At 33.3% G+C, this 18711-nt stretch overlaps 1 protein-coding gene across 1 annotated transcript in view; it reads left to right on the forward strand.

The window, feature by feature from the left end:
• Nucleotides 1–15870, forward strand: part of Ems (empty spiracles) — a 44099-nt gene extending 28229 nt beyond the window's left edge. The window contains exon 3 of the mRNA XM_076409119.1: nucleotides 15479–15870. Coding sequence (XP_076265234.1) covers nucleotides 15479–15724 — 246 coding nt within the window. The 3' untranslated portion in view covers nucleotides 15725–15870. The remainder of the gene's footprint in view (nucleotides 1–15478) is intronic.
• Nucleotides 15871–18711: the final 2841 nt, after the last annotated feature.

An 18711-nucleotide genomic window follows, 5' to 3' on the forward strand; every position in this document is an offset into this window, starting at 1 on the left:
TTATATGTTCTTTCCAGCGTAGTTTTGCATCAAGATTCATTCCGAGATATTTAGCGTTGGTGCTTGTAAGATCTGTTTGTAGGTGAAGTGAATATGTACAGATTTACTTTCATTAACATTCTGGTTGTAATGTACGATTTTATAAACAAGGCCTTCATGTCAAACCTTATCGAAAGCTTAAGCTACCTAAGAAAATAGCTGAGCATACTTTTTTACTTTCGTAGGCTTTTTCAATAACATCTGGTGTTCTGTGGACCTGGTCAGTTGTAGAATGCTTGTTAATAAACCCAAATTAGTGTGATGGTATTAGGTTTTTTCTCTCTATGATCGGTTTTATTCTTTTCAACAGGAGTTTTTCAAAAGCCTTAGATATTACTGGCAGTAGTAATTTAGGTCTATAGGCTTTTACTTCGTTATGACTATTAGTGACTCAGTATTCAACAGTGTTTCTTTGAATATAAAGATCCATCCGCATCCACAAGGTTCATGATGATGATGATATTATCTTTACTAGTTCAACAACCTACTTAATGGGAAATATATATTTTTTATGATGATCATTATCTATATGACATCTCGAAGGAAGATCAGTTCAGTAAGTGATCTGTATAAAATATTTTTTTTTTTTTTTTTATTACTCTTCGTGAGTCCACAATCTGCCCTATTGGCAATAAGTATTTCTTCTGTTTATATTATATATACATGGCATGTAGAAAATCACTTCATTAAGCAATCTTCTGTATAAAATATTATCTTAATTAATTAGTCTTATTCTAATGCTTATTCTAAACTCTACATATGTCCAGTAATCAGATCAGGTGGTGTTAAACGTTTTAGTCTACGCACTTCACTATCACGTCGCATATTTAGCTGATTAGCGAGTACATTGGGATGCACTGACACTCTTTCGAAGTACTTCACACAAACACGTTGGATTACACTCGTTATAGGTTCTAGAGGAATATCGCGTTGTATCACTTTATTTGAAATATAGTACGGAGCATCAACAATGGCGTATAAAATATAATATTCTAAATATTGTTCTAAAGTCTATATGTGGCCATCAATGAGATCGGATGGTAGCAAATGTTTTATTCTATGCACTTTACTATTATCACTCACATATAGCAGAATGGCAAGTATGTATATTAACGTAAACTGACACTCTCTCGAAGAATTTAACACTATAACTATGGATTATATTCCGTATAGGTTCTAGAAGGATATCAGACTGTATCAACACTGTATCGACTATAACACCCAACAATTTGACTCGAGCCGTTGAATGGTGGCTATATTAGATTTGCTAAAAGTATACCATAGTGGGATTTTGAAGGATCAAATAGGCCTACTAAGATTGATTCACAGCAATATCTTGTTATTTAAAAACACACATTTTAGAGTTAGACAGTTTAGACGTTCACCAAGATATATTAGTATATTTCGCTTGGGGAGGTTAGCAATTAACGATAGTTATTGATGGGCATGTATATTTGATTTTCTTTCATCGGCTTTAATACGCCAAATTGTTTATTTATGGTGTTTGATGATGAAAATGAATGATATAGACGTTATTTATTTATTTCTACATCAGAACTAACATTAATTGTAAGAATAAAAACGGCAATTACGATATTCCGACAAACAACGACAGTTCTCCCAATAAATCCTTACAAATCGTAACGAGCCGTATCAATTTCATGCCCGACCAACCCCCAGGGACTACTGGGGACAGATGTACAAACAAAGACACCACGGCGCATCCCCGGACCTCCCTCCCCCCCGCGAATTCTGTAACCTCCCCTCGGTAGGGCGACACCCATCGAAACGCGCGCATAGTTACCTCCCTCCTGTCCCTCCGGATCCTATCTCGCCCCTCTCGGCTAATTGAACAATTGTCCCGGATAAACATCCCCTGGCCAATTCCCGATCCGATTTTCTGCCGGGGAGGGATGAAGGGGGACTCCGTACCGTTTAAACGCTATTAAATCGTTTCGGAGGGTAGGGGGTTGCTTTATTATTGGCCGTAACCGGATCGGGGGTCGATGGTTGATGGTGTGTGAACGACGGTCGACTAGAGGGGACGACGATGATGATGATAATGGGACCAATTTGACCTTGGGAGCTAAATAAACGTTAGTTTAATTAACTGGGATAGCCGAATCCGTTTGGAGACTGTTTTCGGGAAGTGGAACTCGATTACTTTTGGGGGATGACGGGTGAGGTTCGGCGTGTGAGAGACGGAGAGAAATATGATGAAGGGATACTATTAGGGGTGTGAACATTGAACTGTTACGAGCTGTAGAGCTGTTTGATCTGTATTATGTCAATTTTAATAAAAACCCAAGAAGAAATAACCAAATTAGCATCATTAAAATTCATCAAACTATTATCTGCATTATATTAGAAATTGATGGGGTTTCATTTAAACATCTTCTACCTTTTGTTAATCTTTTCAAAGATCGGGTAAAGTAAAGGGTAAGTATAAACGTATACAAAAGTAATAACTTTCCATTATTAACTTTACTATCATCTTCAAACAAGTTCTAGCTTCATAATAATTTATTAATTCTTTATACAAATATTTTCATATTGTCTACTGCTGAGTTCCTCTAAAAAGCTTTTTTATTTATATTATTACTAGTCGTTGCTGATTAACTGACAATTTATCTTTACAGTTACAGAAACTAGGTACTTATCTGGGAAGATTTATTGGCCCTTATTTAGTATCTAATTTTTTTATTGTTAATCTCTTAGAACGTCTACAATCTGCCAGTGGGCAATACGTTTTATTATATGATTTCCGTTATATGATATAACCATCCTGACATGTAGAAGATCACTTCAGTAAGTGATCTGCTGTACAACTTGTAATCTAAATCTTATTCTAGATACTATTCTAACTAATTTTAAATCCTATCCTAATTTATTCTAAAGAAAATGTTATTCTATCTTATTCTAGAGATTACTAAATCTCACTCTATGTGGCTATTAATCAGTTCGGTAGTTTGCGTTTGAGCCTATGCACTACACTATCATCGCGCACATTTAACTGCTTGGCGAGTGCATTGGGATACACTAATAGCCTTTCAGAGTACTTCGCACTAATTCTTCGAATCATACTCGTTATGGGTTCTATGGGGATATTGCTCGATGAATAAAGCTTATACAATCATAAGATAAGATAGATTTTTTAACAATTCGGAGTCATTAAACCACTTGTTAATCTGTTTGAGCATCAGCAATATTATAAGATATGGAGATAAGTCTACAGAGAAGGCTCACATCAAATTTCAAATAAATCGGTTCAGTAGAACTTGAGATATACTAAAATAAGTTATTTCGATACAAACACGTTTAAAGTTTCGTCTTTAGTTGTCACCTCATTTAAGCGGTTATATTTCCGAAAATAATCTATATATTTGGAAAATCCTTTTAGGGACATTTTACTAAAGGTTTAAGCTTTGTAAATATGGAAAGATAATCGATATTTTCAAGTATCTAGGCTAGAACACCTCCTAAAGTTACAGATAAAGTTACGGGCAGTCTTGACGATGTTTCACTAAAACAGCTATATCTCCGAAAATAATTGAAATTTTGAAAAATCCTCTTAAGGTAATATCCTTGAAGTGTTAAGCTTTGGAAAGATAAAACAGATTTTTTCAAAGTTCTAAACTAGAATACCGCCTAAAACGTATATAATTGTAGCATATTTTTTTTATTATATTCCAAACAAATATAAGTATTTCCATTCTATTTAAAATAAATATCCATTGGATAGATTCCAATTCACAATTTAGTGTTAGAAAATGATAATAATTCCTTATAATAATTTTCACCTAACACTTTAAATTAGTACAGGCATTTTCATGTTGTCTACTGTTAATTTTCTGTTATTTCGTTATTAGATAATGTTTAATTTTGTTATTTTAAAAATTCAAGGAACGATTGCTTTGATTGACCATCAACAAACCTGAACTTGTTATGATTGTGTTTAAGATACTTGATATTTAAATATCAAGAGACGCGGATTACTTTTTCGCACGCCTAATGGCAATAAAAACCGATATCGGCTGAATGTCTAAAGAGCCTCCGTAGATTTATTGTTGGGGTAATTTGAATTCGATTGATGAACGGTTCAGCGGAATGCGAATTATTAGTTGCCTAATTATCGATACGTTGCAGGTTCCGAAGTGAACGTCCTCGATTGTTGTCGGAAAATTGTTTTATTGCTTTTGTTTTATTAATATAGACGGACGGCCGGTGAATATTAGTGTGCCATTATGTGCGTTTAAATCTTTAATCGACGTGCGGGCGGGTTCTCACATACGTCACGCGGTTTCGGAGATTTCTGACATCGATGCGATCGAGGGCGATTAGAAACGGGGCGATATCTCGAAACCGAAATGGTGGTGGCGTGAATTGATAATTAAAAACAAATAAAATCGCGATAATTTAAGACGATATAATCCACGGACAAGGCACGCCATTCCGAGCCATCTCTCTAGCATATCAAAGATGGCCAAGATACTCCGCATGGAACCGTACGGAACGAAAAACGACCGTCGAGCTTTCCCCATGTTCACTATTGGTCCCGGACGAGAGAATCACATAAACAATTTGCTATCGAATCGCTCGGGGCGCGACACAATAAACCATCGCCTCACCAAACTCCGGGTCTGTAATTAAATTATTAATTTTCGATTCTCCATCAATACAATTAATTAGAATCGATAATGAGGTACGGCCGGTGGGTGAACGCGGTCCTTCTCCGAGATCGTTATCGGCCGGTTTCTATTGGCCGGGGATCGGTCGGCCGGGCTCCAGGCCCCATCCGTTCGAGATAAGACCGTTCGAGTTTAGTCGGATGATAAATATTTAGGATTGTTTCTTTTTTATCGGACGGGTGGGTGTTTTGTCGATGTAGAGGGAGTTTTGTGGTCTTATGGTAGAAGCGGTGGCATGACCAATACGTGAGCCCTTATACGTCGTTATTGCTGCATGATTATTTAATGACGCTTATCATTTGTTTCCGTTTTAGGTGAAGATGAAAGTTTTTTATAAAAATCTTGGTATGAATATCTTGCTGATGATCTGGGGATTTAGTATATCGTAAAACCATAAGCACCATTAGTCTACTGAATTATTAAAGACACTGGTAGTATTATTAATGGTATTTTTGTGGTTATGTTAGAAGCCTCAGCATGACCAATGCTTGAGCTCATATACATCGTTATTGCTGAGTGATTATTCAGTGAAATTTGTAAAGGCTTTTCATTTGTTTCGGTTTTAGGTAAAGATGAAAGTTTTTTATAAAAATCTTGGTGATGATCTGGGGATTTAGTATATCGTAAAACCATAAGCACCATTAGTCTACTGAATTATTCAAGACACTGGTAGTATTATTAATGGTATTTTTGTGGTTATGTTAGAAGCCTCAGCATGACCAATGCTTGAGCTCATATACATCGTTATTGCTGAGTGATTATTCAGTGAAATTTGTAAAGGCTTTTCATTTGTTTCGGTTTTAGGTAAAGATGAAAGTTTTTTATAAAAATCTTGGTGATGATCTGGGGATTTAGTATATCGTAAAACCATAAGCACCATTAGTCTACTGAATTATTCAAGACACTGGTAGTATTATTAATGGTATTTTTGTGGTTATGTTAGAAGCCTCAGCATGACCAATGCTTGAGCTCATATACATCGTTATTGCTGAGTGATTATTCAGTGAAATTTGTAAAGGCTTTTCATTTGTTTCGGTTTTAGGTAAAGATGAAAGTTTTTTATAAAAATCTTGGTGATGATCTGGGGATTTAGTATATCGTAAAACCATAAGCACCATTAGTCTACTGAATTATTTAAGACACTGGTAGTATTATTAATGGTGTTTTTTGTGGTTATGTTAGAAGCCTCAGCATGACCAATGCTTGAGCTCATATACATCGTTATTGCTGAGTGATTATTCAGTGAAATTTGTAAAGGCTTTTCATTTGTTTCGGTTTTAGGTAAAGATGAAAGTTTTTTATAAAAATCTTGGTATGAATATCTTGCTGATGATCTGGGGATTTAGTATATCGTAAAACCATAAGCACCATTAGTCTACTGAATTATTTAAGACACTTTTAGTATTATTAATGGTGTTTTTGTGGTTATGTTAGAAGCCTCAGCATGACCAATGCTTGAGCTTATATACATCGTTATTGCTGAGTAATTATTCAGTGAAATTTGTAAAGGCTTTTCATTTGTTTCGGTTTTAGGTAAAGATGAAAGTTTTTTATAAAAATCTTGGTATGAATATCTTGCTGATGATCTGGGGATTTAGTATATCGTAAAACCATAAGCACCATTAGTCTACTGAATTATTTAAGACACTGGTAGTATTATTAATGGTGTTTTTTGTGGTTATGTTAGAAGCCTCAGCATGACCAATGCTTGAGCTCATATACATCGTTATTGCTGAGTGATTATTCAGTGAAATTTGTAAAGGCTTTTCATTTGTTTCGGTTTTAGGTAAAGATGAAAGTTTTTTATAAAAATCTTGGTATGAATATCTTGCTGATGATCTGGGGATTTAGTATATCGTAAAACCATAAGCACCATTAGTCTACTGAATTATTTAAGACACTTTTAGTATTATTAATGGTGTTTTTGTGGTTATGTTAGAAGCCTCAGCATGACCAATGCTTGAGCTCATATACATCGTTATTGCTGAGTGATTATTCAGTGAAATTTGTAAAGGCTTTTCATTTGTTTCGGTTTTAGGTAAAGATGAAAGTTTTTTATAAAAATCTTGGTATGAATATCTTGCTGATGATCTGGGGATTTAGTATATCGTAAAACCATAAGCACCATTAGTCTACTGAATTATTTAAGACACTTTTAGTATTATTAATGGTGTTTTTGTGGTTATGTTAGAAGCCTCAGCATGACCAATGCTTGAGCTCATATACATCGTTATTGCTGAGTGATTATTCAGTGAAATTTGTAAAGGCTTTTCATTTGTTTCGGTTTTAGGTAAAGATGAAAGTTTTTTATAAAAATCTTGGTGATGATCTGGGGATTTAGTATATCGTAAAACCATAAGCACCATTAGTCTACTGAATTATTTAAGACACTGGTAGTATTATTAATGGTGTTTTCGGTGGTTATGTTAGAAGCCTCAGCATGACCAATGCTTGAGCTCATATACATCGTTATTGCTGAGTGATTATTCAGTGAAATTTGTAAAGGCTTTTCATTTGTTTCGGTTTTAGGTAAAGATGAAAGTTTTTTATAAAAATCTTGGTATGAATATCTTGCTGATGATCTGGGGATTTAGTATATCGTAAAACCATAAGCACCATTAGTCTACTGAATTATTTAAGACACTTTTAGTATTATTAATGGTGTTTTTGTGGTTATGTTAGAAGCCTCAGCATGACCAATGCTTGAGCTCATATACATCGTTATTGCTGAGTGATTATTCAGTGAAATTTGTAAAGGCTTTTCATTTGTTTCGGTTTTAGGTAAAGATGAAAGTTTTTTATAAAAATCTTGGTATGAATATCTTGCTGATGATCTGGGGATTTAGTATATCGTAAAACCATAAGCACCATTAGTCTACTGAATTATTTAAGACACTGGTAGTATTATTAATGATGTTTTTGTGGTTATGGTAGAAGCCTCAGCATGACCAATGCTTGAGCTCATATACATCGTTATTGCTGAGTGATTATTCAGTGAAATTTGTAAAGGCTTTTCATTTGTTTCGGTTTTAGGTAAAGAAGAAAGTTTTTTATAAAAATCTTGGTATGAATATCTTGCTGATGATCTGGGGATTTAGTATATCGTAAAACCATAAGCACCATTAGTCTACTGAATTATTTAAGACACTTTTAGTATTATTAATGGTGTTTTTGTGGTTATGTTAGAAGCCTCAGCATGGCCAATGCTTGAGCTCATATACATCGTTATTGCTGAGTGATTATTCAGTGAAATTTGTAAAGGCTTTTCATTTGTTTCGGTTTTAGGTAAAGATGAAAGTTTTTTATAAAAATTTTGGTATGAATATATTGCTGATGATCTGCGAATTTAGTATATCTCAAAACCATAAGCACCATTAGTCTACTGAATTACTTAAGACACTGGTAGTATTATTAATGGTGTTTTTTTGTGGTTATGGTAGAAGTCTCAGCATGACCAATGCTTGAGCTCATATACATCGTTATTGCTGAGTGATTATTGAGTGAAATTTGTAGAGGCTTTTCATTTGTTTCGGTTTTAGGTAAAGATGAAAGTTTTTTTATAAAAATTTTGGTATGAATATATTGCTGATGATCTGCGGATTTAGTATATCTCAAAACCATAAGCACCATTAGACTACTGAATTACTTAAGACACTGGTAGTATTATTAATGGTGTTTTTTGTGGTTATGGTAGAAGCCTCATAATGACCAATGCTTGAGCTCATATAGATCGTTATTGATGAGTGATTATTCAGTGAAATTTGTAGAGGCTTTTCATTTGTTTCCGTTTTAGGTGAAGATGAATGTTTTTTCTAAAAATCTTGGTATGAATATATTGCTGATGATCTGCGGATTTAGTATATCTCAAAACCACAAGCACCATTAGTCTACTGAATTACTTAAGACACTGGTAGTATTATAAATGGTGTTTTTCGGTGGTTATGGTAGAAGCCTCAGCATGACCAATGCTTGAGCTCATATACATCGTTATTGCTGAGTGATTATTCAGTGAAATTTGTAGAGGCTTTTCATTTGTTTCGGTTTTAGGTAAAGATGAAAGTTTTTTATAAAAATCTTGGTATGAATATATTGCTGATGATCTGCGGATATAGTATATCTCAAAACCACAAGCACCATTAGTCTACTGAATTATTTAAGACACTGGTAGTATTATTAATGGTGTTTTTTGTGGTTATGGTAGAAGCCTCAGCATGACCAATGCTTGAGCTCATAGACATCGTTATTGCTGAGTGATTATTCGGTGAAATTTGTAGAGGCTTTTTTGTAAAATCTTGGTATGAATATATTGCTGATGATCTGGGGATTTAGTATATCGTAAAACCATAAGCATCATTAATCTACTGAATTAATTAAGACGATGGTAGTATTACTAATTGTGTTTTATGTAATTATGGTAGAAGCAGCGGCATGATGGAAACAAAAACCTTATTACTATTCAATGATTATTTAATGAAATTTGTAGACGATTTTCATTGGTTTAGGTTCTAGGTGAAGATCAGGGTGTTTCATGAAAATCTTGCTGAAAATATACGTTTGATGATTTGGGGATTCAGTATTTTTAAAACCATAAACACCAACTATTTAATACAGTATTTTAAATGCAGCAGCATGATGAATTTGTGATAAAAGATGTGTGAGATAGATGTTCATGTTTGTTTGTTCATGATGTTATCTGTTTGTGTCGAAATATGACAGTTAACGTAATTTATAAACAGAAATGCTCTCTAACTATTAAATGACAGTTAATCTGATTCACATTCTGATCAATATTTTGTGATACTTGAAAGAACGGAATCAATTTGAACCCCTATTATATTTTTTTGTAACGTGAAACTAGCAAGAAATCAAATTAATCACAAGTCGGAATTGTAGTTCAACATATCGTCGCTAAAACTATTCAATTATTCAACATGACCGTTTCGTGTGTTACTTGATATATCGTATTCTTTTTGTCTTACACGGGGCTACGCCTCGGGCACAGCTGGCAATTGTCACCGGCTAAAAAAGCCTACTGCAATTTAACGGGAGTCTCCGTTTTTTTCTCTCCTGTAATATTATGATAATTTCACCTTATTTCCTATCGATGTAGATAAAAGAACGAGGCGTGACAGCAGAGAAAAAACAACAACGTGTAATTTTTCTAGACCGTATGTCACGAAGCGTTTCGCATCGCGACATGATTCCTATAAACGTAAAATGCGACTGTTTCGATGTCCGGACATCGAAAGGGGGTTGGCGAGATGGGGGTGGGGAATGAAACATGGACGAGAAAGGGCCACGGCGTAGGCAAAAATAAACGACCAACTATTTTGAATGGGAACGAAATCATTTGTCAACTGGTTAATGGTTTGTGAATTTCGACGTCGTTTTTCGTGGTCTTGTTTCGTTTTCGGATGCAGGATTTGGACGGTGGGTGGGCCTGATGCCAAATAACAGAACGATTATTCAACTCTCGAAATAGGATACGAAAGTCATCGTTTGTAGTCCGCTTCTTCCTTCTTTTTTTTCGACCCGCCGTTCTTTGTTTCGTTATTGGCGCGCTTTAACGGTTTTTTCCCTTCCCCATTACAGAAGCGATGTCATAAATTATCGATGAAAATAGATTTTGTTCAATACGTGAGTTTCTACCTCAGTTAACATAGTTTACGGTAGAAAAAATATCCCATGGAACATCATCTAAATAATGAAGTTGCTGCAATTGTGTTGATGTGATGTCATAAGTTAATAATAAAAATATGTATTGTTCAATATGTATACTACGAAGTGTTTCATTATCAGTGCAATGTTATAAATTATCAATGAAAATATGTATTGTTAAATACGTGAGTTTCTACCTCAGTTAACATAGTTTACACAAGAAAAAAATATCCGATGGAACATCACCTAGATAATGTAGTTGCTCATCACCCCAATTATATTGAAATTGTCATCATTAGTTAGTAAAGAAGAATGGAATGATGTGATGTCATAAGTTAATAATAAAAATATGTATTGTTCAATATGTATACTACGAAGTGTTTCATTATCAATGCAATGTTATAAATTATCAATGAAAATATATATTGTAAAATACGTGAGTTTCTACCTCAGTTAACATAGTTTACACAAGAAAAAATATCCGATGGAACATCACCTAGATAATGTAGTTGCTCATCACCCCAATTATATTGAAATTGTCATCATTAGTTAGTAAAGAAGAATGGAAGGAAGAAGACCATACCATACAACAAATCTGTATAAATAATCTGTAAAAATAATATATAAAATGTTGATCTACTTCTTCGACGAAATGAAAACCCTTTAAAACTAATCCTTTTAATACAAGTAACAATAAAAGAACAATTAATTTCATCCGCTCGATTTGGTCGGTAATTAAATTACCATATGAATTGAAAAAACGAAAAGAACGTTTTTCATCCGGAGAAAAATCAACACTCAGATACCCGGGGTGATTAAAATCGGCTGGTTTAATCTCTCCATTCGGCCGGTACACGTTCACACATGGAGGACGAGTCTGTTTACATTTTATTAAAATATAAGCGGAAAACAACTAGCCGCACGTTTTCAATTACCGACGACAAACAATCCAATGGAAAACTGCCGCCGCGCGTTTATTGAATCTTATAATCGTATTTTTCCATTTCATCTCTCGTTACAACTAAAATCGACGATCTGGATCGAGTAACATTATAGAACATTATTTATTGATTGATGTAATTAGTTCTGATGCGGAACTTCTTGAACAAATTGTAATTTGGTAGTTGCTATTTTAAATAAATTGTGTTTATAATATTTATATATAAAATTTGGTATGATTGTGTTAATGTAAATGTAATTATGAGCATTTTATGATTAGTGTCTTTATATATTGAATAACTCAAAAATAATAAACAGAAAATTGTTATTTTATATAATGGAGAATCGTTAATAACTGTTAGGTTAGTTTATTCGACGGTAGCTCTCACATCGATAATTCGTCTTTCAGAATAATGTAACTTGAAATATAGAGGCATATTGAGACCTGAAAAAAAATGAAATTAATAGATTTTGTAGAGGCTTTTAATAATTATTCACAACCAAGAGAGTTGTAAAAATCTGACCCAAGAAAATTTAACAGTTCCCAACAATATTTCAACATATTTTAGGTGCAAAAGTTTGGTACAAACTGTATTAATTTAGATTCATCGTGCTTTCATTAGCACCCACAACATTTTTAGATGTTTTCGACAGATTTCTTACCGACTTTCAAACAATATCTTGATTATTAGATTATTTACAACTAAGTGAGTTGTAAAAAATGGAGACCAAAAATACTAAACAGTTCCCCACAATGTTCCAACATATTTTAGATGCAAAAGTTTGGTACAAACTGTATTAATTTAGATTCATTATGCTTTCATTAGCACCCACAACATTTTTAGATGTTTTCGACATATTTCTTACCGAATTTCAAACAATATCTTGATTATTAGATTATTTACAACTAAGTGAGTTGTAAAAACTGGAGACCAAGAATACTAAACAGTTCCTAACAATGTTCCAACATATTTTAGATGCAAAAGTTTGGTACAAATTCTATTAATTTAGATTCATTATGCTTTCATTAGCACCTACAACATTTTTAGATGTTTTCGACATATTTCTTACCAAATTTCAAACAATATCTTGATTATTAGATTATTTACAACTAAGTGAGTCGTAAAAACTGGAGACCAAGAATAGTAAACAGTTCCCAACAATGTTCCAACATATTTTAGATACAAAAGTTTGGTACAAACTGTGTTAATTTAGATTCATAGTGCTTCAATTAGTACAAACCACATTTTTAGATGTTTTCGACATATTTCTTACCGAATTTCAAACAATATCTTGATTATTAGATTATTTACAACTAAGTGAGTTGTAAAAACTGGAGACCAAGAATACTAAACAGTTACCAACAATGTTCCAACATATTGTAGATGCAAAAGTTTGCTACAAACTGTGTTAATTTAGATTCACAGTGCTTCAATTAGTACAAACCACATTATTAGATGTTTTCGACACATTTCTTACTGAATTTTAACCAATAGCTTGGTTATTAGATTATTTACAACTAAGTGAGTTGTAAAAACTGGAGACCAAGAATACTAAACAGTTCCCAACATTGTTCCAACATATTTTAGATGCAGAAGTTTGGTACAAACTGTCTTAATTTAGATTCATAGTGCTTCAATTAGTACAAAGCACATTTTTAGACGTTTTAGACACATTTCTTACTGAATTTTAACCAATAGCTTGGTTATTAGATTATTTACAACTAAATGAGTTGTAAAAACTGGAGACCAAGAATACTAAACAGTTCCCAACAATGTTCCAACATATTTTAGATGCAAAAGTTTGGTACAAACTGTGTTAATTTAGATTCATTATGCTTTCATTAGCACCTACAACATTTTTAGATGTTTTCGACATATTTCTTACCGAATTTCAAACAATATCTTGATTATTAGATTATTTACAACTAAGTGAGTTGTAAAATCTGGAGACCAAGAATACTAAACAGTTCCCAACAATATTCCAACATATTTTAGATGCAAAAGTTTGGTACAAACTGTGTTAATTTAGATTCATAGTGCTTCAATTAGTACAAACCACATTTTTAGATGTTTTCGACACATTTCTTACTGAATTTTAACCAAGAGCTTGGTTATTAGATTATTTACAACTAAGTGAGTTGTAAAAACTGGAGACCAAGAATACTAAACAGTCCCCAACAATGTTCCAACATATTTTATATGCAAAAGTTTGGTACAAACTGTGTTAATTTAGATTCATAGTGCTTCAATTAGTACAAACCACATTTTTAGATGTTTTCGACACATTTCTTACTGAATTTTAACCAAGAGCTTGGTTATTAGATTATTTACAACTAAGTGAGTTGTAAAAACTGGAGACCAAGAATACTAAACAGTTCCCAACAATGTTCCAACATATTTTAGATGCAAAAGTTTGGTACAAACTGTGTTAATTTAGATTCATTATGCTTTCATTAGCACCTACAACATTTTTAGATGTTTTCGACATATTTCTTACCGAATTTCAAACAATATCTTGATTATTAGATTATTTACAACTAAGTGAGTTGTAAAATCTGGAGACCAAGAATACTAAACAGTTCCCAACAATATTCCAACATATTTTAGATGCAAAAGTTTGGTACAAACTGTGTTAATTTAGATTCATAGTGCTTCAATTAGTACAAACCACATTTTTAGATGTTTTCGACACATTTCTTACTGAATTTTAACCAAGAGCTTGGTTATTAGATTATTTACAACTAAGTGAGTTGTAAAAACTGGAGACCAAGAATACTAAACAGTCCCCAACAATGTTCCAACATATTTTATATGCAAAAGTTTGGTACAAACTGTGTTAATTTAGATTCATAGTGCTTCAATTAGTACAAAGCACATTTTTAGATGTTTTCGACACATTTCTTACTGAATTTTAACCAAGAGCTTGGTTATTAGATTATTTACAACTAAGTGAGTTGTAAAAACTGGAGACCAAGAATACTAAACAGTTCCCAACATTGTTCCAACATATTTTAGATGCAAAAGTTTGGTACAAACTGTGTTAATTTAGATTCATTATGCTTTCATTAGCACCTACAACATTTTTAGATGTTTTCGACATATTTCTTACCGAATTTCAAACAATATCTTGATTATTAGATTATTTACAACTAAGTGAGTTGTAAAATCTGGAGACCAAGAATACTAAACAGTTCCCAACAATATTCCAACATATTTTAGATGCAAAAGTTTGGTACAAACTGTGTTAATTTAGATTCATAGTGCTTCAATTAGTACAAAGCACATTTTTAGACGTTTTAGACACATTTCTTACTGAATTTTAACCAAGAGCTTGGTTATTAGATTATTTACAACTAAGTGAGTTGTAAAAACTGGAGACCAAGAATACTAAACAGTCCCCAACAATGTTCCAACATATTTTATATGCAAAAGTTTGGTACAGATTGTGTTAATTTAGATTCCAACCGAATTTATAAGTACTAATCATGTTTTGAGATGCTTTCCACATATTTCTTACTCAATTTTAAACAATCTCTTGGTTATTAGATTCTTTACGACTAGGCGAGTTTTAAAAACTGGCGACCAACAATACCAAACTGCTTCCAACAGTGTTTCAACATATTTGAGATGCAAACGTGTGGTACAGACAGTGTTCATTTAGATTCATAGTGCTTATATTAGTACCAACCACATTTTTAGAGGTTTTAGACAATTTTCTGACTCGATTTTATAAACAATATCTTCATTATTAGATTATTTACGTTTGTGGAAGTTGTAAAAACTTGAAACCAAGAATACCAAACTGTTCGGAACAGAGTTCCAACATATTTTATTAGCAAAAGTTTGGTAGAAATTGATTTAATTTATATTCATAGTGTTTTCATTAGTACCAACTCCATTTTTAGATGTTTCCGGCAATTTTTTTACTAAATTTTAAACAGTATCTTGATTATTATATTGTTTACGACTAGGTGAGTTGTGAAAACTTGAGACCAAGAAGACCATACTGTTTACAACACTGTGTCATTGCTATACAATATATAACAGATGCGTTTTAATGCTGATTACCGTTTTGACTTAGATTTCTAATATTTACTCAAATAATTCGATGATTCACTGACGATTTTCAACAATTTCCTCTTTTGGTTCCAGGTAAAAGTTTGGTTCCAAAATCGGCGAACAAAACACAAACGGATGCAGCAGGAGGAGGAGGCCAAGACGAACCAGAACGGCAGCAGTAAACCGGGCAGCGGAGGCGGCAGCACGGGCGGTGATTCCCAGCAGGGCAACGTCCACCACCTCAACAAGTGGAAACAGGAGGGCGGCGAGGAGTACAGTGAATACATCGACATGGACATGGACGAGGAATGTGTTAGTGATGCGGAGAGCGATGCGTAATAGTGAAGACATCGTGTGAATGTTACAATGTGCCAACACAGACTGAATTGACGTGGAACAGGTCAGCGTTTAGAGGATAGACTGAGTGGACTGACGAGCAACGAACCCAAGAGTCAATTAAAGCTCCCGCTGGGTCTAGACGCGCCCGTTTCACCTCAAATTCACGGCCAACTAACGTGCCAAGTAAATGTAAATTAATATTCTCGAACCTTTCGATGTATAAATAAAATCAACTCAAACATTATTTATTCAAACTTATATTTATTATTGTACATATATATAAAGAAAGGAAAAGAGCAGTTCTGTAAATATAATTATAGATAAGATATTGTGTATATTGCTTTATATTTTTTTTTGATATATTGATATATATATAAATTTAGAGACCATATTTTCTTGGTTGTATCTGATGCTTTGAGCAAAAAGAACTATTATTTTATTTCTGTGATTCATGTCGTCGACATATTGTTGATAATGTTTTTATTATTATGATGATTTTATTTCCTTTCGAAACAACAGCGAACATATCTCCCGACATTCGATGCGAAATGGCTTTTTGCTAAGTTGGAACTGGGCGACTCCTTCCTGGTGTAGATAGTCCGTTGATTTTCGTGCAATTCAATTGAAGAGTCGGGCCCGGTTCCAAGGGGCCAAAGAGTCTTTTCTAGTCTGTCGGCGAATAGGAAGAAGTCACGCACACGTGGAATGTATTTCGTTTTGTTTTCCCGAAAGCCAGTTTTATGGCGTCATTGCGTTTCCAGTAGGCGAGGAAGCGAAGAAACTTTTTAGAATAATCATTAGCGAAGAATGTTTGTAAGAGTACAAAAAAATACAGATTAATTTTTACTAGATTAGCCTTTTTATTTGTCCTTTTAATTCAGATCCAATGAGCAGATGTACAGGTATTTTTTGGGATCTTTAATATCAGTTCTCATAACTAATTTGTTGCATTTTTTACTGAATTAAATGATTTATTGGGAAAAAAATCGTATAAATATGATAAAAATCATAATATATTATAATTTATCATCAGTTCTATTATAAATCTCTCGTTGTGGAATGTTTCAAAATGGTAAAATATTATTGTGTTTAAAAAAATAGCAGAACAACTACCTTTGGATGTATACATAAAATCAACTCAAATATTATTTATTCAAACTTATATTTATTACTATTTAAGTTCAATTGAAAAGTCCCCTGCTTGACATACAGATGGCGCTACTAGAATTAAATCCACATGTGTTTTAGTTAGCGCTAACCCTCAAAAGATGCCTGTATAAATTTGACAGTTGTCGGATCATTAGTTTGTGAATTATAGCATTTCGAGTGAAGGAACTTTTGTTATTGTGAAAAAAATTGATAAAAAGGAATTTCGCGTGTTGATAAAATATTGCTTTTTATACGGAGAAAATACAGTTGAAGCAAAAACTTGACTTGATGCCGAGTTTCCGAACACTACTCCAGGAAAATCAGCCATCAAGGTTTGGTTTGCTAAGTTTAGATATGGAGAAATGTTACCGAAAAAAACATTTTAAAAAATCCACAATATGATTTTGAATGACCGTAAATTGAAATTGAATGAAACAGCAGACACTCTAAAGATATCAACTAAACTTGTATATCATATCATTCACGAATATTTGGATATGAGATAGCTCTGTGCAAAGTGGGTGCCGCGCGAGCTCACTTTTGACTAAAAACAACGACGAATTAATGATTCGGAGCAGTGTTTGAAGATGATCAAGAGTAATAAACCCGAGTTTTGCATCGATATGTGACAATGAATGAAACATAACTCCATCATTTCATTCCGAAGTCCAATCGACAGTCGAGTGGACTGCACACGATGAGCCCTCTCCAAAGCGTGAGAAATCGCAATAGCCGGGTGGCAAGTTTATGACGTCTGTATTTTGGGATGCGCATGGAATAATTTTCATTGACTACCTTGAAAAAGAAAGGACCATCAACAGCGACTATTACATAGCGTTACTGGACCATTAGAAGGACGAAATCGCCGAAAAACGGTAGCATTTCAAGAAAAATAAAGTGTTGCTTTACCAAGACAATGTACCGTGTCACAAGGCAGTGAAAACGATAGCAAAAATCCATGAATGGGGCTTCAAATTGCTTCCTCATCCACTATATTCTCCAGATATGGCCCCAGTGACTATTTAATATTTTATTTAAGAAATTTTCGTCGAATGAAAATCAGGCCTATTTTGAAGCAAACGACAAATCGTACTACAAAAATGGTATCGAAATGTTGGAGGGTAGCTATAATCAGTCATGACTCTTGAAGGGAGTTATCTTGAATAAAAAAAAACTAATTTTGCCAAAAGAATGTATTTTACTATAGTAGGACGGGAGTTAATGAAACTAGCGATATATAAATAAAATATTATGTCTTGTTTTGAAACATGTAGAAATGGAAGGCATATTATAGTTTGAACTGTATATTTATCAAAATTTTCAAAAGAATCTTAGAGATAACCCACTTAAAGGTAGTTTAAGGATTCAAATTAGTATTTTTCGAAAGAAATATATTTTATTATTCATGATTTAAGTTCCTTAAATTAAAAATCAAGTCAAACGACCGTCCCAAAAGGAGAAAACAACGAAAAGAGTAAAAGGAATAAGAGAGCGATAATTCAAGCACCGTACACTTTTTAGGATGCAGTGACTTTAGTACCACAACATATAGGTTTACAAAATTATACCAAAAGCTCACAGAGCCCTATTTCTATACGTAATATTAAGGATTACACCAACTTTGACAAAAAACAAAAGATAGAGCTGTAATATTACTAACAAACAATATTATTTCCTTTTTTCTGTAACTGTAACGAATATAGTTAATGAAAATAGCAATACATAAATAAAATATTATGTCTTGTTTTGAAACATGTAGAAATGGAAAGCATATTATAGTTTGAACTGTATATTTATCAAAATTTTCAAAAGAATCTAAGAGATAACCCACTCAAAGG

The sequence above is a fragment of the Rhynchophorus ferrugineus genome, unplaced genomic scaffold, assembly GCF_030347505.1.
Source record: "Rhynchophorus ferrugineus isolate W39M unplaced genomic scaffold, kcgeb_rfMv2 rfM7, whole genome shotgun sequence".
Lineage (NCBI taxonomy): Eukaryota > Metazoa > Arthropoda > Insecta > Coleoptera > Curculionidae > Rhynchophorus > Rhynchophorus ferrugineus.